Source organism: Mustelus asterias, unplaced genomic scaffold (assembly GCF_964213995.1).
Source record: "Mustelus asterias unplaced genomic scaffold, sMusAst1.hap1.1 HAP1_SCAFFOLD_835, whole genome shotgun sequence".
Classification (NCBI taxonomy): Eukaryota; Metazoa; Chordata; class Chondrichthyes; order Carcharhiniformes; family Triakidae; genus Mustelus; species Mustelus asterias.
Window position 1 is genome coordinate 86,316 of NW_027590781.1, and position 22,103 is coordinate 108,418.

The 22,103-nt window shown below is 43.0% G+C and overlaps 1 protein-coding gene across 1 annotated transcript in view; it reads right to left on the reverse strand.

The window, feature by feature from the left end:
- Positions 1-564: 564 nt before the first annotated feature.
- LOC144487486 (complement factor B-like) overlaps positions 565-22,103 on the reverse strand; it is a 32,937-nt gene continuing 11,398 nt past the window's right edge. Inside the window, exon 4 of the mRNA XM_078205581.1 lies at positions 565-1,178. Within this exon, the coding sequence (XP_078061707.1) occupies positions 1,032-1,178 (147 nt within the window). The 3' untranslated portion in view covers positions 565-1,031. The remainder of the gene's footprint in view (positions 1,179-22,103) is intronic.

Sequence of the window (22,103 nt, forward strand, 5' to 3'; positions counted from 1 at the left end):
AGAAGGATGGGGAAGCTTTGGAGAGGGAGCAACGAAGGTTCACCAGGATGTTGCGAAGTCTCAAGGGTGTTGACTATGAGGAGAGGTTGAATAAACTAGGATTGTTTTCACTGGAAAGATGGAGGCTGAGGGGAGACCTGATAGAGGTCTACAAAATTATGAGAAGCATCGACAGGGTGGACAGTCAGAGGCTTTTTTACCAGGGTGGAAGGATCAATTACAAGGGGGCACAAGTTCAAAGTGACAGGGGGCCAGTTTAAGGGAAATGTACAGGGGAAGTTTTTCATGCAGAGAATGGTAGGTGCCTGGAACGCGCTGCCAGAGGAGGTGGTGGAAGCAGACACATTAGCAACATTTAAGAGGCATCTGGATGGGCACATGAATAGGGAGGGAATAGAGGGATACGGACTGAGGAAGGGCAGAAGGGTTTTTTTTTTAGTTCAGTTCGAGCATCATGATCGGCATGGGCTTGGAGGGCTGAAGGGTCTGTTCCCGTGCTGTACTTTTCTTCGTACTTTGTTTGAAATGTTTTCTGAGGGGGCTTGACAGGGAGGACACTGAGAGGACGTTTTCAATCATTGGGAGAATCTAGAACTGGGGGCACAGTTGCAGAAAAAGAGATCTTCCGTTTAAGACTGAGGTGAGGGGGAATTTATTCCTTCAGATGGTTGTGCATCTTTGGAACTCTCTTCTCTTTTAGGTTTAAGGTGCGAGGGGCAAGGTTTAAAGGAGATGAACGAGGCAAGTTTTTTTACACAGAGGACGGTGGGTGCCTTGAACTCGCTGCCGGGGGAGTTAGTGGAAGCAGATACGAGAGTGACTTTTAGGGGGCGTCTTGACAAATACATGAATAGGATGGGAATAGAGGGATATGGTCCTCGGAAGGGTAGGGGGTTTTAGTTCAGACGGGTAGCATGGTCGGTGCAGGTGTGGAGGGCCGAATGGTCCAATAAGATGGAAAGCAGGGTTCAACAGAGCAACTGGTACAGGCTCAAAGGGCTGAATGGCCATCTTCTGACCACCCCCTCCCGCTAATTAATGAAAGTTGTAATTGTGCCAATTGTCATTTTCAACCACGGCAACACCTTAAATAAGTTGATGTGAAAATCCCGAGCGTATTTCGATTTTGGTGCCACTGTGTCCCAGACGTTAATAACTCCCCAGCTCAAAACACCCACCTGCAGATGACAGGAGTACACATGTTAGAAAATAAATGGAAATACAGAAACTAGAAGCAGGAGTAGGCCATTCAGCTCTTTGAGCGTGCTCTGCCATTCATTTTGATCATGGCTGATCACCAAATTCAATATCCTGATTCCATTTCCATGCCCCCCCACCCCCGGGTCCCATGATCCCGTAGCATTAACAGCTAAATCTAATTTCTTCTTGAAATATCATTTGTTAGAATTACACACTGAACCTGCACGTGTCAGAATTACTCACTGAACCGGTATGTGTTAGAATTACACACTGAACCGGTATGTGTTAGAATTACACACTGAACCGGTATGTGTTAGAATTAGACACTGAATCGGTATATGTTAGAATTACACACTGAACCGCAATGTGTTAGAATTACACACTGAACCTGCACGTGTTAGAATTACACACTGAACCTGCACGTGTTAGAATTACACACTGAACCGGTATGTGTTAGAATTAGACACTGAATCGGTATATGTTAGAATTACACACTGAACCGCAATGTGTTAGAATTACACACACAACCGGTATGTGTTAGAATTACACACTGAACAGGCACGAGTTACAATTACACACTGAACCGGTATGTGTTAGAATTACACACTGAACCGGTATGTGTTAGAATTACACACTGAACCGGTATGTGTTAGAATTACACACTGAACCGGTATGTGTTAGAATTACACACTGAACCGGCACGTGTTAGAATTAGACACTGAACCGGTATGTGTTCGAATTATACACTGAAGCGGCATGTGTTAGAATTACACACTGAACCGGCACGTGTTAGAATTAGACACTGAACCGGCACGTTTTAGAATTACACACTGACCCAGTAAGTGTTAGAATTACACACTGAACCGGTATGTGTTAGAGTTACACGCTGAAACGGTATGTGTTAGAATTACACACTGAAGCGGTATGTGTTCGAATTATACACTGAAGCGGCATGTGTTAGAATTACACACTGAACCGGTATATGTTAGAATTACACACTGAACCGGCACGTGTTAGAATTACACACTGAACCGGTATGTGTTAGAATTAGACACTGAACCTGCACATGTTCGAATTACACACTGAACCAGCAAGTGATAGAATTACACACTGAACCGGTATGTGTTAGAATTACACACTGAACCGGTATGTGTTAGAATTACACACAGAACCTGCACGTGTTAGAATTACACACAGAAATGGCATGGGTTAGAATTACACGCTGAACCGGTATGTGTTAGAATTACACACTGAAAAGGCACGTGGTAGAATTATACACTGAACCGGTATGTGTTAGAATTACACACTGAACCGGTATGTGTTAGAATTACACACTGAACCGGTATGTGTTAGAATTACACACTGAACCGTTATTGTGTTAGAATTACACACTGAACCGGTATGTGTTAGAATTACACACTGAACCGGTATGTGTTAGAATTACACACTGAACCGTTATTGTGTTAGAATTACACACTGAACCGGTATGTGTTAGAATTACACACTGAACCGGCAAGTGTTAGAATTACACACTGAACCGGTATAGAACATAGAACATAGAAAGCCACAGCACAAACAGGCCCTTCGGCCCACAAGTTGCGCTGATCATATCCCTACCTCTAGGCCTATCTATAGCCCTCAATCCCATTAAATCCCATGTACTCATCCAGAAGTCTCTTAAAAGACCCCAACGAGTTTGCCTCCACCACCACCGACGTCAGCCGATTCCACTCACCCACCACCCTGAGTGAAAAACTTACCCCTGACATCTCCTCTGTACCTACCCCCCAGCACCTTAAACCTGTGTCCTCTCGTAGCAACCATTTCAGCCCTTGGAAATAGCCTCTGAGAGTCTACCCTATCCAGACCTCTCAACATCTTGTAAACCTCTATCAGGTCACCTCTCATCCTTCGTCTCTCCAGGGAGAAGAGACCAAGCTCCCTCAACCTATCCTCATAAGGCATGCCCCCCAATCCAGGCAACATCCTTGTAAATCTCCTCTGCACCCTTTCAATGGCTTCAACATCTTTCCTGTAATGAGGCGACCAGAACTGCGCGCAGTACTCCAAGTGGGGTCTAACCAGGGTCCTATAAAGCTGCAGCATTATCTCCCGACTCCTAAACTCAATCCCTCGATTAATGAAGGCTAGTACGCCGTACGCCTTCTTGACCGCATCCTCCACCTGCGAGGCCGATTTAAGAGTCCTATGGACCCGGACCCCAAGGTCCTTCTGATCCTCTACACTGCTAAGAATGGTACCCTTCATATTATACTGCTGCTTCATCCCATTGGATCTGCCAAAATGGATCACTACACACTTATCCGGGTTGAAGTCCATCTGCCACTTCTCCGCCCAGTCTTGCATTCTATCTATGTCTCGCTGCAACTTCTGACATCCCTCCAAACTATCCACAACACCACCTACCTTGGTGTCGTCAGCAAACTTACCAACCCATCCCTCCACTTCCTCATCCAGGTCATTTATGAAAATGACAAACAGCAAGGGTCCCAGAACAGATCCCTGGGGCACTCCACTGGTCACTGACCTCCATGCAGAGAAAGACCCCTCCACAGCCACTCTCTGCCTTCTGCAGGCAAGCCAGTTCTGGATCCACAAGGCAACAGCCCCTTGGATCCCATGCCCTCTCACTTTCTCAAGAAGTCTTGCATGGGGGACCTTATCGAACACCTTGCTGAAGTCCATATAGACCACATCCACCGCTCTTCCTTCGTCAATGTGTTTGGTCACATTTTCAAAGAACTCAACCAGGCTCGTAAGGCACGACCTGCCCTTGACAAAGCCGTGCTGACTACTTTTGATCATACTAAACTTCTCTAGATGATCATAAATCCTGTCTCTCAGGATCCTCTCCATCAACTTACCAACCACTGAGGTTAGACTCACCGGTCGGTAATTTCCCGGGCTGTCCCTGTTCCCTTTCTTGAATATAGGGACCACATCTGCAATCCTCCAATCCTCCGGAACCTCTCCCGTCTCCATCGACGATGCAAAGATCATCACCAAAGGCTCCGCAATCTCCTCCCTCGCCTCCCACAGTAACCTGGGGTACATCCCATCCGGTCCCGGCGACTTACCAACCTTGATGCCATTCAATAGTTCCAACACATCCTCTTTCTTTATGTCCACATGCTCGATCCTTTCTGTCCACCGCAAACCAGCAGTACAACCACCCAGATCCCTTTCCACCGTGAATACCGAGGTGAAGTATTCATTAAGCACCTCCGCCATTTCTAAAGGTTCCACACAAACTTTTCCCCCTTCACCTTTTAAGGGTCCTATGCCTTCACATCTCATCCTTTTACTCTTGACATATTTGTAGAAAGCCTTGGGATTCTCCTTAATCTTACCCGCCAAGGTCTTCTCATGACCCCTTCTCGCTCTCCTAATTTCCTTCTTAAGCTCCTTCCTACATCCCGTATACTCCTCTAAATCCTTAACACCTCCTAGCTCTCTGAACCTTCTGTACGCCTCTCTTTTCTTATTCACCAGGTTCATCACAACCTTCATGCACCACGGTTCCCGTACCCTACCAACACCCCCCTGTCTCATCGGAACGTTGTCATGCAGAGCTCCAGACAAACATTCCTTGAAAATCCTCCACTTTCCTTCGGTACTTTTCCCCAAGAATGCCTCCTTCCAATTTACCCGTCTAATTTCCTCCCTGATGACACTGTATTTCCCTTTACTCCAGAGAAACACTTTCCTAGCCTGCCTGATCCTATCTCTTTCCAATGCTATCGTGAAGGAGATAGAATTATGATCGCTATCCCCAAGATGCTCACCCACCGAGAGATCCTCCACCTGTCCAGGTTCATTAGCCAGCACCAGATCAAGTGCAGCCTCTCCTCTAGTAGGCTTATCCACATACTGTGTCAGGAAACTCTCCTGGACACACCTAACAAACTCCTCTCCATCCAAACCCCTAGCCCTAGGGATATTCCAATCTATGTTTGGGAAATTAAAATCTCCCATCACGACAACTCTGTTATTCCTACATCTCTCCAGGATCTGTTTCCCCATCTGCTCCTCAACATCTCTGTTACTATTGGGCGGCCTATAGAAAACACCCAGCAAAGTTACCGACCCCTTCCTGTTCCTAACCTACACCCACAGAGACTCCGTAGTCAATCCCTCCACGGCGTCCACCTTCTCTACAGCCGTGACACTATCCCTGATCAACAGTGCCACTCCCCCCCCTCTCTTGCCTCCCTCCCTGTCCTTCCTGAAACATCTAAAACCCGGCACCTGAAGCACCCAGTCCTGTCCCTGAGACATCCAAGTCTCCGTAATGGCCACCACATCACAATTCGAAGCAGCAATCCACGCTCTAAGCTCATCCACTTTATTCACTACACTCCTGGCATTAAAATAGTCACATCTCAGACCTTCAGCCTGAGCACTTCCCTTCTCCATCACTCGTCTAACCTCCCTCTTACCCTGTCTACATTCCTTATCTATTTGCGAGCTAACCTCCTCGCTCTCAGTCCCCTCATTTCGATTCCCTCCCCCCAACCTTTCTAGTTTAAAGTCTCTCCAGTAGCCTTAGCCAACCTTCCCGCCAGGATATTGGTCCCCCTGGGATTCAAGTGCCACCCGTCTTTTTTAAACAGGTCACACCTGCCCCTAAAGAGGTCCCAATGATCCAAGTACCCAAATCCTTGTCCCTTGCTCCAGTCCCTCAGCCACGCATTCATTCTCCACCGATTCCTGTTCTCACTCTCCCGCGGCACAGGCAGCAATCCCGAGATTACTACCTTTGCATTCCTCTTTCTCAGCTGTCTACCTAACTCCCTATATTCTCTTTTCATGACCCCTTCCCTCTTCCTACCTATGTCAGCAGTACCTATATGCATCACGACCTTCGGCTCCTCTCCCTCCCCCTTCAGGATTTCTGGGACTCGACCAGAGGCATCCCGGACCCCTACACCAGGGTGGCAAACCACCATCCGAGAGTCCCGTCTGTGTCCGCAAAAACGCCTATCTGACCCCCTCACCGTAGAGTCCCCAATTAGCACTACCCTCCTTTCCTTACCCTTTTGCACTACTGGGCCAGGCTCAGCTCCAGAGACACTGCCACCGCTGCTTCCCCCAGGTGGGCTGTCCTCCCCAGTAGTACTCAGACAGGAGTACTTATTATTAAGGGGCACATCCACCGGGGTGCTCACCATCAACCGAGCTTTCTCCTTCCTCACTGTTACCCAGTTACCCTCCTCCCGTGGTCCCGGTGTGACCACCTGCCGATAGCTCCTGTCAATGACCTCACTATCCCTAACCCGGCGAAGGTCCTCGAGCTGCAATTCCAGTTCCCTAACATGGTCCCTTAGGAACCGCAGCTCAACACACCCAGCACAGATATGGTCGTCCGGGAGGCTAGGAGCCTCCAGGACCTCCCACATCCTACATTGGGAACAACATACTGGCCTCACACTCATAATTGCCCTTTTAAACACACAGGGAAAAAAAAAGTGAATGAAAATTTTAAACTTACCTTTCCTCCTCCTGTTTTCTCCAAAGCCCTGCTCTCACTGGGTCTTTTTTTTAGGTTAGAGGAGGAGGGAGGGTGGGATACTCTACAAGTGTAGAGTATCGGGATTCCTCTCTGTTCCAATTTATTGGGGGAAAAAAAAATCTCTCTCTCCCAGACCTCCCTGCGCGACCACTTCCGGGTTTTGATATTTAAAAAAAAACCCGCGAAAAAGTAAGTTACAAAATAACAGCGCTTACCCGCAGCACTCCTCTCGCGAATCTCTCCCTCTCTGCTGTACTTCCAAGAAGCAATGAGGCCGATTCACTGAGGTGAGTAACTTTTAAAAAATCTCTCTCTCCCAGACCTCCCTGCGCGACCACTTCCGGGTTTAGATATTTTTTAAAAAACCCGCGAAAAAGTAAGTTAAAAAATAAAAGCGCTTGCCCGCAGCACTCCTCTCGCATATGTGTTAGAATTACACACTGAACCTACACGTGTTAGAATGACGGACTGAATCGGCACGTGTTAGAATTACACACTGAATCGGCACGTGTTAGAATTACACACTGAACCAGTATGTGTTAGAATTACACACCGACTTGGTATGTGTTCGAATTACACACTGAACCGGCACGTGTTAGAATTAGACACTGAACCGGCACGTGTTAGAATTACACACTGAACCGGTATGTGTTAGTATTACACACTGAACTGGTATGTGTTAGAATTACACACTGAATCCGCACGTGTTAGAATTACACACTGAACAGGCACATGTTAGAATTACACACACAACCGGTATGTGTTAGAATTACACACTGAACTGGTATGTGTTAGAATTATACACTGAATCCGCACGTGTTAGAATTACACACTGAACCTGTGTGTGTTAGAATTTCACACTGAACCGGTATGTGTAAGAATTACACACAGAACCGGTATGTGTTAGAATTACACACTGAACAGGCACGTGTTACAATTACACCCTGAACCGGTATGTGTTAGAATTACACACTGAACCGGTATGTGTTAGAATTACAAACTGAACCGGCACGTGTTAGAATTAGACACTGAACCGGCACGTTTTAGAATTACACACTGAACCAGTAAGTGTTAGAATTACACACTGAACCGGTATGTGTTAGAATTACACACTGAACTGGCACGTGTTTGAATTACACACTGAACCGGCACGTGTTCGAATTACACACTGAACCGGTATGTGTTAGAATTAGACACTGAATCGGTATATGTTAGAATTACACACTGAAACGGTATGTGTTAGAATTAGACACTGAACCGGTATATGTTAGAATTACACACTGAAGCGGTATGTGTTAGAATTACACACTGAAGCAGTATGTATTAGAATTACACACTGAATCGGTATGTGTTAGAATTACACACTGAACCTGTGTGTGTTAGAATTTCACACTGAACCGGTATGTGTAAGAATTACACACAGAACCGGTATGTGTTAGAATTACACACTGAACAGGCACATGTTAGAATTACACACACAACCGGTATGTGTTAGAATTACACACTGAACTGGTATGTGTTAGAATTATACTCTGAATCCGCACGTGTTAGAATTACACACTGAATCCGCACGTGTTTGAATTACACACTGAATCGGCACGTGTTAGAATTACACACTGAACCAGTAAGTGTTAGAATTACACACTGAACCGGTATGTGTTAGAATTACACACTGAACCGGCACATGTTAGAATTACACACTGAACCGCCATGTGTTCGAATTACACACTGAACCGGTATGAGTTAGAATTACACACTGAACCGGTATGTGTTAGAATTATACACTGAACCTGCACGTGTTCGAATTACACACTGAACCGGTATGTGTTAGAATTAGACACTGAATCGGTATATGTTAGAATTACACACCGAAACGGTATGTGTTAGAATTAGACACTGAACCGGTATATGTTAGAATTACACACTGAAGCGGTATGTGTTAGAATTACACACTGAAGCAGTATGTGTTAGAATTACACACTGAACCGGTATGTGTTAGAATTACACACTGAACCGGTATGTGTTAGAATTACACACTGAACCGGTATGTGTTAGAATTACACACTAAACCTGTGTGTGTTAGAATTTCACACTGAACCGGTATGTGTAAGAATTACACACAGAACTGGTATGTGTTAGAATTACACACTGAACCGGTATGTGTTAGAATTACACACTGAACAGGCACATGTTAGAATTACACACAGAACCGGTATGTGTTAGAATTACACACTGAACTGGTATGTGTTAGAATTATACTCTGAATCCACACGTGTTAGAATTACACACTGAATCGGCACGTGTTAGAATTACACACTGAACCAGTAAGTGTTAGAATTACACACTGAACCGGTATGTGTTAGAATTACACACTGAACCGGCACATGTTAGAATTACACACTGAACCGCCATGTGTTCGAATTACACACTGAACCGGTAGGAGTTAGAATTACAGACTGAACCGGTATGTGTTAGAATTATACACTGAACCTGCACGTGTTTGAATTACACACTGAACCGGAATGTGTTAGAATTACACACTGAACCGGTATGTGTTAGAATTACACACTGAACCGGTATGTATTAGAATTACACACTGAACCGGTATGTGTTAGAATTACACACTGAACCGGTATGTGTTAGAATTACACACTGAACCGGTATGTATGAGAATTACACACAGAACCAGCACATTTTAGAATTACACACTGAACCGGTATGTGTTAGAATTACACACTGAACCAGCACATTTTAGAATTACACACTGAACCGGTACATGTTAGGATTACACACTGAACCGGTATGTGTTAGAATTACACACTGAACCGGTATGTGTTAGAATTACACACTGAACCGGTATGTGTTAGAACTACACACTGAACCGGTACATGTTAGGATTACACACTGAACCGGTATGTGTTAGAATTACACACTGAACCGCCATGTGTTAGAATTACACACTGAACCGGTATGTGTTAGAATTACACACTGAACCGGTATGTATTAGAATTACACACTGAACCGGTATGTGTTAGAATTACACACTGAACCAGCACATTTTAGAATTACACACTGAACCGGCACATGTTAGGATTACACACTGAACCGGTATGTGTTAGAATTACACACTGAACCGGTACATGTTAGAGTTACACACTGAACCGGTACATGTTAGAATTACACACTGAACCGGTACGTGTTACAATTACACCCTGAACCGGTATGTGTTAGAATTACACACTGAACCGGCACGTGTTAGAATTAGACACTGAACCGGCACGTTTTAGAATTACACACTGAACCAGTAAGTGTTAGAATTACACACTGAACCGGTATGTGTTAGAATTACACACTGAACTGGCACGTGTTTGAATTACACACTGAACCGGCACGTGTTCGAATTACACACTGAACCGGTATGTGTTAGAATTAGACACTGAACCGGTATATGTTAGAATTACACACTGAAGCGGTATGTGTTAGAATTACACACTGAAGCAGTATGTGTTAGAATTACACACTGAACCGGTATGTGTTAGAATTACACACTGAACCTGTGTGTGTTAGAATTTCACACTGAACCGGTATGTGTAAGAATTACACACAGAACCGGTATGTGTTAGAATTACACACTGAACCGGTATGTGTTAGAATTACACACTGAACAGGCACATGTTAGAATTACACACAGAACCGGTATGTGTTAGAATTGCACACTGAACAGGCACATGTTAGAATTACACACACAACCGGTATGTGTTAGAATTACACACTGAACCGGTATGTGTTAGAATTACACACTGAACAGGCACATGTTAGAATTACACACAGAACCGGTATGTGTTAGAATTACACACTGAACAGGCACATGTTAGAATTACACACACAACCGGTATGTGTTAGAATTACACACTGAACTGGTATGTGTTAGAATTACACACTGAACCTGCACATTTTAGAATTACACACTGAACCGGTACATGTTAGAGTTACACACTGAACCGGTATGTGTTAGAATTACACACTGAACCGGTATGTGTTAGAATTACACACTGAACCGCACATTTTAGAATTACACACTGAACCGGTATGTGTTAGAATTACACACTGAACCGGCACATTTTAGAGTTACACACTGAACCGGTATGTGTTAGAATTACACACTGAACCGGTATGTGTTAGAATTACACACTGAACCGGTATGTGTTAGAATTACACACTGAACCGGTATGTGTTAGAATTACACACTGAACCGGTATGTGTTAGAATTACACACTGAACCGGTATGTGTTAGAATTACACACTGAACAGGCACATGTTAGAATTACACACAGAACCGGTATGTGTTAGAATTACACACTGAACCGGCACATTTTAGAATTACACACTGAACCGGTACATGTTAGAGTTACACACTGAACCGGTACATGTTAGAATTACACACTGAACCGGTACGTGTTAGAATTACACACTGAACCGCCATGTGTTAGAATTACACACTGAACCGGTATGTGTTAGAATTACACACTGAACCGGTATGTGTTAGAATTGTACACTGAACCGGTATGTGTTAGAATTACACACTGAACCTGCACGTGTTAGAATTACACACTGAATCGGCACGTGTTAGAATTACACACTGAACAGGTATGTGTTAGAATTACACACTGAACCAGCACGTGTTAGAATGACACAGTGAATTGCACACTGAATCAGCATGGATTTGTAAGAGGGAGGTCATGCCTTACAAATTTGGTGGAGTTTTTTGAGGAAGTGACAAACACGGTTGACGAAGGAAGGGCCGTGGATGTCGTCGAAATGGATTTCAGTAAGGCATTTGACAAAGTCCCACTTGGCAGGTTGGTTAAGAAGGTTAAGGCTAATGGGATACAAGGAGAAGTGGCTAGATGGGTGGAGATCTGGCTTGGCCATAGGAGACAGAGGGTAGCGGTCAAAGGGTCTTTTTCCGGCTGGAGGTCTGTGACCAGTGGTGTTCCGCAGGGCTCTGTACTGGGACCTCTGCTATTTGTGATATATATATAAATGATTTGGAAGAAGGTGTAACTGGTGTTATTAGCAAGTTTGCGGATGACACGAAGATGGCTGGAGTTGCGGATAGCGATGAGCATTGTCGGGCAATACAGCAGGATATAGATAGGCTGGAAAATTGGGCAGAGAGGTGGCAGATGGAATTTAATCCGGATCAATGCAAAGTGATGCATTTTGGAAGAAATAATGTAGGGAGGAGTTCTACAATAAATGGTAGAGTCATCAACAGTATTGAAACACAGAGGGACCTAGGTGTGCAAGTCCACAAAACCTTGAAGGTGGCAACACAGGTGGAGAAGGTGGTGAAGAAGGCATATGATATGCTTGCCTTTATAGGACGGGGTATAGAGTATAAAAGCTGGAGTCTGATGATGCAGCTGTATAGAACGCTGGTTAGGCCACATTTGGAGGACTGCGTCCAGTTCTGGTCGCCGCACTACCAGAAGGATGTGGAGATATTAGAGACATTGCAGAGAAGGTTTACCAGGATGGTATGGAGGGTCTTAGCTATGAGGAGAGATTGGGTAAACTGGGGTTGTTCTCCCTGGAAAGACGGAGAATGAGGGGAGATCTAATAGAGGTGTACAAGATTATGAAGGGGATAGATAGGGTGAACGGTGGGAAGCTTTTTCCCAGATCAGAAGTGACGATCACGTGGGATCACGGGCTCAAGATGAGAGTGGCGAAGTATAACTCAGATATTAGAGGGATGTTTTTTACACAGAGCATGGGGTGGGCCTGGAATGCGCTGCAAAGTAGGGTGGTGGAGGCAGACACGCTGACATCATTTAAGACTTACCTGGATAGTCACATGAGCAGCCTGGGAGGGATACAAACGATTGGTCAAAGATTGGTCTCGTTGGACCAAGGAGCGGCACAGGCATGGAGGGCCGAAGGGCCTGTTTCCAGTGCTGTACTGTTCTTTGTGTTAGAATTACACACTGAACCGGGACGGGTTAGAATTTCACACTGAACCGGAACGTGTTAGAATTACACACTGAACCAGTATGTGTTAGAATTACACATTGAATCAACACGTGTTAGAATTACACATTGAATCAACACGTGTTAGAATTACACATTGAATCAACACGTGTTAGAATTACACACTGAACCGGTAAGTGTTAGAATTACACACTGAACCGGTATGTGTTAAAATTACACATTGAATCAACACGTGTTAGAATTACACACTGAACCAGTATGTGTTAGAATTACACACTGAACCGGTATGTGTTAGAATTACACACAGAACTGGCCCGTGTTAGAATTACACACAGAACCGGCACGTGTCAGAATTACACACTGAATCAACACGTGTTAGAATTACACACTGAACCGGTATGTGTTAGAATTACACATTGAATCAACACGTGTTAGAATTACAAACTGAACCAGTATGTGTTAGAATTACACACTGAACCAGTATGTGTTAGAATTACACACTGAACCGGTATGTGTTAGAATTACACACTGAACCGGTAAGTGTTGGAATTACACACTGAATCAACACGTATTAGAATTACACACTGAACCGGTATGTGTTAGAATTACACACTGAACCGCTATGTGTTAGAATTACACACAGAACTGGCCCGTGTTAGAATTACACACAGAACCGGCACGTGCTAGAATTACACACTGAACCGGCACGTGTCAGAATTACACACTGAATCAACACGTGTTAGAATTACACACTGAACCGGTATGTGTTAGAATTACACACTGAACCGGCACATGGTAGAATTACACATTGAACCAGTATGTGTTAGAATTATACACTGAACCGGCACGTGTTAGAATTACACACTGAACCGGTATGTGTTAGAATTACACACTGAACCGGCACATGGTAGAATTACACATTGAACCAGTATGTGTTAGAATTATACACTGAACCGGCACGTGTTAGAATTACACACTGAACCGGTATTGTGTTAGAATTACACACTGAACCGGTATGTGTTAGAATTACACACTGAACCGGTATGTGTTAGAATTACACACTGAACCAGTATGTGTTAGAATTACACACTGAACCGGTATGTGTTAGAATTACACTGAACCGGTATGTGTTAGAATTACACACAGAACTGGCCCGTGTTAGAATTACACACAGAACCGGCACATGTTAGAATTACACACTGAACCAGTATGTGTTAGAATTACACATTGAATCAACACGTGTTAGAATTACACACTGAACCAGTATGTGTTAGAATTACACACTGAACCAGTATGTGTTAGAATTACACTGAACCGGTATGTGTTAGAATTACACACAGAACTGGCCCGTGTTAGAATTACACACAGAACCGGCACATGTTAGAATTACACACTGAACCAGTATGTGTTAGAATTACACACTGAACCGGTATGTGTTAGAATTACACACTGAACCGGTATGTGTTAGAATTACACACAGAACTGGACCGTGTTAGAATTACACACAGAACCGGCACATGTTAGAATTACACACTGAACCAGTATGTGTTAGAATTACACACTGAACCGGGATGTGTTAGAATTACACACTGAACCGGTATGAGTTAGAATTACACACTGAACCGGTACGTGTTAGAATTACACACTGAACTGCTATGTCTTAGAATTGCACACTGAGCCGGTAGGTATTAGAATTACACACTGAACCGGTATGTGTTAGAATTACACACTGAACAGGTATGTATTAGAATTACACACTGAACCGGTATGTGTTCGAATTGTACACTGAAGCGGCATGTGTTAGAATTACAGACTGAATCGGTAGGTGTTAGAATTACACACTGAACCGGCACGTGTTGGAATTACACACAGAACCGGCACGTGTTAGAATTACACACTGAACCGGTATGTGTTTGAATTACACACTGAACCGGCACGTGTTAGAATTACACACTGAACTGCTATGTCTTAGAATTACACACTGAGCCGGTATGTGTTAGACATACACACGAACCGGTATGTGTTAGAATTACACACTGAACCGGTATGTGTTAGAATTACACACTGAACCAGTATGTGTTAGAATTACACACTGAACCGATATGTGTTAGAATTACACACTGAATCAACACGCATTAGAATTACACACTGAACCGGTATGTGTTAGAATTACACACTGAACCGGTATGTGTTAGAATTACACACAGAACCGGTATGTGTTAGAATTACACACTGAACCGGCACATGGTAGAATTACACATTGAACCGGCACGTGTTAGAATTACACACTGAATCAACATGTGTTTGAATTACACACTGAACTGCTATGTCTTAGAATTACACACTGAGCCGGTATGTGTTAGACATACACACGAACCGGTATGTGTTAGAATTACACACTGAACCGGTATGTGTTAGAATTACACACTGAACCAGTATGTGTTAGAATTACACACTGAACCGATATGTGTTAGAATTACACACTGAATCAACACGCATTAGAATTACACACTGAACCGGTATCTGTTAGAATTACACACTGAACCGGTATGTGTTAGAATTACACACAGAACCGGTATGTGTTAGAATTACACACAGAACCGGCACGTGCTGGAATTACACACTGAACTGGCACGGGTTAGAATTACACACTGAAACAACACATGTTAGAAGTAAACACTGAACCAACATGTGTTAGAATTACACACTGAACCGGTATGTGTTAGAATTACACACTGAACCGGTATGTGTTAGAATTACACACTGAACCTGTGTGTGTTAGAATTACACACTGAACAGGCACATGTTAGAATTACACACTGAACCAGTATGTGTTAGTATTACACACTGAACAGGTATGTGTTAGAATTACACATTGAACCGGTATGTGTTAGAATTACACACTGAACCGACACGTGTTAGAATTACACACTGAACCGGCACGTGTTAGAATTACACATTGAATCAACACGTGTTAGAATTACGCACTGAACCAACACATGTTAGCATTACACACTGAACCGGTATGTGTTAGAATTACACACTGAACCGGTATTGTGTTAGAATAACACACTGAACTGGCACGTGTTAGAATTACATACTGAACCAGCAGATGTTAGAATTACACACTGAATCAGCACATGTTAGAATTAAACACTGAACCAACACCTGTTAGAATTACACACTGAACCGGTATGTGTTAGAATTACACACTGAACCGGTATGTGTTAGAATTACACACTGAACCGGCACATGTTAGAATTACACACTGAACCGGTATTGTGTTAGAATTACACACAGAACCGGTATGTGTTAGAATTACACACTGAACAGGTATGTGTTAAAATTACACATTGAGCCAGTACGTGTTAGAATTACACACTGAACCGGAATGTGTTAGAATTACACACTGAACCGGCATATGTTAGAATTACACACTGAACCGGTATGTGTTCGAATTATACACTGAAGCGGCATGTGTTAGAATAACAGACTGAATCGGTCGGTGTTAGAATTACACACTGAACCGGTATGTGTTAGAATTACACACTGAACCGCCACGTGTTGGAATTACACACTCAACCGGCACGTGTTGGAATTACACACTGAACCGGATGTGTTGGAATTATACACTGAACCGCCACATTTTAGAATTACACACTGAACCGGTCTGTGTTAGAATTACACACTGAACTGGCACGTGTTGGAATTACACACTGAACCGGCACGTGTTGGAATTACACACTGAACCGGCACGTGTTAGAATTACACACTGAACCGGATGTGTTGGAATAACACACTGAACCGGCACATTTTAGAATTATATACTGAACCGGTATGTGTTCGAATTACACACTGACCCAGTATGTGTTAGAATTACACACTGAACCGGCACGTGTTAGAATTACAGACTGAACCGGAATGTGTTAGAAATGCACACTGAATCGGCACGTGTTAGAAATAAACACTGAACCGTTCTGTGTTAGAATTACAAACTTAACTGGTATGTGTTAGAATTACACACTGAACCGACACGTGTTAGAATTACACACTGAACCGGTATGTGTTAGAATTACATACTGAACCGGCACGTGTTGGAATTACACACTGAATCAACACGTGTTTGGATTACACACTGAACCGGTATGAGTTAGAATTACACACTGAACCGGTATGTGTTAGAATTAGACACTGAACCGCTATGTGTTAGAATTACACACTGAACTGGCACATGGTAGAATTACACATTGAACCGGCACATGGTAGAATTACACACTGAACCGGTATGTGGTAGAATTACACAGTGAACCGGCACCTGTTAGAATTACACACTGAACCAACACATGTTAGAATTACACACTGAACCGGTATGTGTTAGAATTACACACTGAACCGCTATGTGTTAGAATTACACACTGAACCGGTATGAGTTAGAATTACACACTGAACCGGTATGTGTTAGAATTACACACTGAACCGGTATGTGTTAGAATTACACACTGAACCGGTATGTGTTAGAATTACACACTGAACCGGTATGTGTTAGAATTACACACTGAACCGTTATTGTGTTAGAATTACACACTGAACCGCCACGTGTTAGAATTACACACTGAACTGGCACGTGTTAGAATTACACACTGAACTGGCACGGGTTAGAATTACACACTGAAACAACACCTGTTAGAATTACACACTGAACCGGAATGTGTTAGAATTACACACTGAACCGGTATGTGTTAGAATTACACACTGAACAGGCACATGTTAGAATTACACACTGAACTGGCACATGTTAGAATTACACACTGAACCGGTATGTGTTAGAATTACACACTGAACCGGTATGTGTTAGAATTACACACTGAACGGCACATGTTAGAATTACACACTGAACCGACACGTGTTAGAATTACACACTGAACCGGCACATGTTAGAATTACACACTGAACCGACACGTGTTAGAATTACACACTGAACCGGCACGTGTTAGAATTACACATTGAATCAACACGTGTTAGAATTACACTCTGAACCAACACATGTTAGCATTACACACTGAACCGGTATGTGTTAGAATTACACACTGAACCGGTATTGTGTTAGAATTACACACTGAACCAGTATGTGTTAGAATTACACACTGAACTGGCACGGGTTAGAATTACACACTGAACTGGCACGAGTTAGAATTACACACTGAACCGGTATGTGTTAGAATTACACACTGAACTGGTATGTTTTAGAATTACACACTGAACTGGCACGGATTAGAATTACACACTGAACCGGCACGTGTTGGAATTACACACTGAACCGGCAGATGTTAGAATTACACACTGAATCAGCACATGTTAGAATTAAACACTGAACCAACACCTGTTAGAATTACACACTGAACCGGAATGTGTTAGAATAACAGACTGAATCGGTCGGTGTTAGAATTACACACTGAACCGGTATGTGTTAGAATTACACACTGAACCGGCACGTGTTGGAATTACACACTGAACCGGTATGTGTTGGAATTATACACTGAACCGCCACATTTTAGAATTACACACTGAACCGGTCTGTGTTAGAATTACACACTGAACTGGCACGTGTTGGAATTACACACTGAACCGGCACGTGTTAGAATTACACACTTAACCGGATGTGTTGGAATAACACACTGAACCGGCACATTTTAGAATTATATACTGAACCGGTATGTGTTCGAATTACACACTGTCCCAGTATGTGTTAGAATTACACACTGAACCGGCACGTGTTAGAATTACAGACTGAACCGGAATGTGTTAGAATTAGACACTGAACCGCTATGTGTTAGAATTACACACTGAACCGGTATGTGTAGAATTACACACTGAACCGGTATGTGTTAGTATTACACACTGAACCGGCACATGGTAGAATTACACATTGAACCGGCACGTGTTAGAATTACACACTGAATCAACATGTGTTAGAATTACACACTGAACCGGTATGAGTTAGAATTACACACTGAACCGGCACATGTTAGAATTACACACTGAACCGCCACGTGTTGGAATTACACACTGAACTGGCACGTGTTAGAATTACACACTGAACTGGCACGGGTTAGAATTACACACTGAAACAACACATGTTAGAAGTAAACACTGAACCAACACGTGTTAGAATTACACACTGAACCGGTATGTGTTAGAATTACACACTGAACCGGTATGTGTTAGAATTACACACTGAACTGGCACGGGTTAGAATTACACACTGAACCGGCACGTGTTGGAATTACACACTGAACCGGCAGATGTTAGAATTACACACTGAACCGGCACATGTTAGAATTACACACTGAACCGGTATGTGTTAGAATTACACACTGAACCGGCACGTGTTGGAATTACACACTGAACCGGCAGATGTTAGAATTACACACTGAACCGGTATGTGTTAGAATTACACACTGAACCGGCACATGTTAGAATTACACACTGAACCGGCACATGTTAGAATTACACACTGAACCGCAATGTGTTAGAATTACACATTGACCCAGCACGTGTTAGAATTACACACTGAACCGGAATGTGTTTGAATTACACACTGAACCGGCATATGTTAGAATTACACACTGAACCGGTATGTGTTCGAATTATACACTGAAGCGGCATGTGTTAGAATAACAGACTGAATCGGTCGGTGTTAGAATTACACACTGAACCGGTATGTGTTAGAATTACACACTGAACCGCCACGTGTTGGAATTACACACTGAACCGGTATGTGTTGGAATTATACACTGACCCGCCACATTTAAGAATTATATACTGAACCGGTATGTGTTCGAATTACACACTGACCCAGTATGTGTTAGAATTACACACTGAACCGGCACGTGTTAGAATTAAACACTGAACCAACACCTGTTAGAATTACACACTGAACCGGTATGTGTTAGAATTACACACTGAACCGGCACATGTTAGAATTACACACTGAACCGCAATGTGTTAGAATTACACATTGAGCCAGTACGTGTTAGAATTACACACTGAACCGGAATGTGTTAGAATTACACACTGAACCGGCATATGTTAGAATTACACACTGAACCGGTATGTGTTCGAATTATACACTGAAGCGGCATGTGTTAGAATAACATACTGAATCGGTCGGTGTTAGAATTACACACTGAACCGGTGTGTGTTAGAATTACACACTGAATTGGCACGTGTTGGAATTACACACTGAACCGGCACGTGTTAGAATTACACACTGAACCGGATGTGTTGGAATAACACACTGAACCGGCACATTTTAGAATTATATACTGAACCGGTATGTGTTCAAATTACACACTGACCCAGTATGTGTTAGAATTACACACTGAACTGGCATGTGTTAGAATTACAGACTGAACCGGAATGTGTTAGAAATGCACACTGAATCGGCACGTGTTAGAAATAAACACTGAACCGTTATGTGTTAGAATTACACACTTAACTGGTATGTGTTAGAATTACACACTGAACCGACACGTGTTAGAATTACACATTGAACCGGTATGTGTTAGAATTACATACTGAACCGGCACGTGTTGGAATTACACACTGAATCAACACGTGTTTGGATTACACACTGAACCGGTATGAGTTAGAATTACACACTGAACCGGTATGTGTTAGAATTAGACACTGAACCGCTATGTGTTAGAATTACACACTGAACCGGTATGTGTTGGAATTACACACTGAACCGGCATGAGTTCGAATTACACACTGAACCGGTATGTGTTCGAATTATACACTGAAGCGGCATGTGTTAGAATTACACACTGAACCGGCACATTTTAGAATTACACACTGAACTGGTATGTGTTAGAATTACACACTGAGCCGGTATGTGTTAGAATTACACACGGACCTGGTATGTGTTAGAATTACACACTGAACCGGTATATGTTAGAATTAGACACTGAACCGGCACGTGTTAGAATTACATACTGAACCGGTATGTGTTCGAATTACACACTGAACCTGTATGTTTTAGAATTACACACTGGACCGGCACGTGTTAGAATTACACACTGAACTGCTATGTCTTAGAATTACACACTGAACCGGTATGTCTTAGAATTACACACTGAGCTGGTATGTGTTAGAATTACACATTGAATCAACACGTGTTAGAATTACACACTGAACCAGTATGTGTTAGAAATACACACTGAACCAGTATGTGTTAGAATTACACACTGAACCGGTATGATGTTAGAAATACACACTGACCTGGCACGTGTTTGAATTACACACTGAACCGGTATGTGTTAGAATTACACACTGAACCGGTATGTGTTAGAATTACACACTGAACCGGTATGTGTTAGAATTACACACTGAACCGATATGTGTTAGAATTACACACTGAACCGGTATGTGTTAGAATTACACAGTGAACCAGTATGTGTTAGAATTACACACTGAACCAGTATGTGTTAGAATTACACACTGAACCGGTATGTGTTAGAATTACACACTGAACCAGTATGTGTTAGAAATACACACTGAACTGGCACGTGTTCGAATTACACACTGAACCGGCACATGTTGGAATTACACACTGAACCGGTATGTGTTGGAATTACACACTGAACCGGTATGTGTTGGAATTATACACTGAACCGGCACATTTTAGAATTACACACTGAAGCGGTAGGTGTTAGAATTACACACTGAACCGGCACGTGTTAGAATTACAGACTGAACCGGAATGTGTTAGAAATGCACACTGAATCGACACGTGTTAGAATTACACACTGAACCGGTATGTGTTAGAATTACACACTGAACCGGTATGTGTTAGAATTACACACTGAACTGGCACATGTTAGAATTACACACTGAACCGCAATGTGTTAGAATTACACATTGAGCCAGTACGTGTTAGAATTACACACTGAACCGGAATGTGTTAGAATTACACACTGAACCGGCATATGTTAGAATTACACACTGAACCGGTATGTGTTCGAATTATACACTGAAGCGGCATGTGTTAGAATAACATACTGAATCGGTCGGTGTTAGAATTACACACTGAACCGGTGTGTGTTAGAATTACACACTGAATTGGCACGTGTTGGAATTACACACTGAACCGGCACGTGTTAGAATTACACACTTAACCGGATGTGTTGGAATAACACACTGAACCGGCACATTTTAGAATTATATACTGAACCGGTATGTGTTCGAATTACACACTGACCCAGTATGTGTTAGAATTACACACTGAACCGGCATGTGTTAGAATTACAGACTGAACCGGAATGTGTTAGAAATGCACACTGAATCGGCACGTGTTAGAAATAAACACTGAACC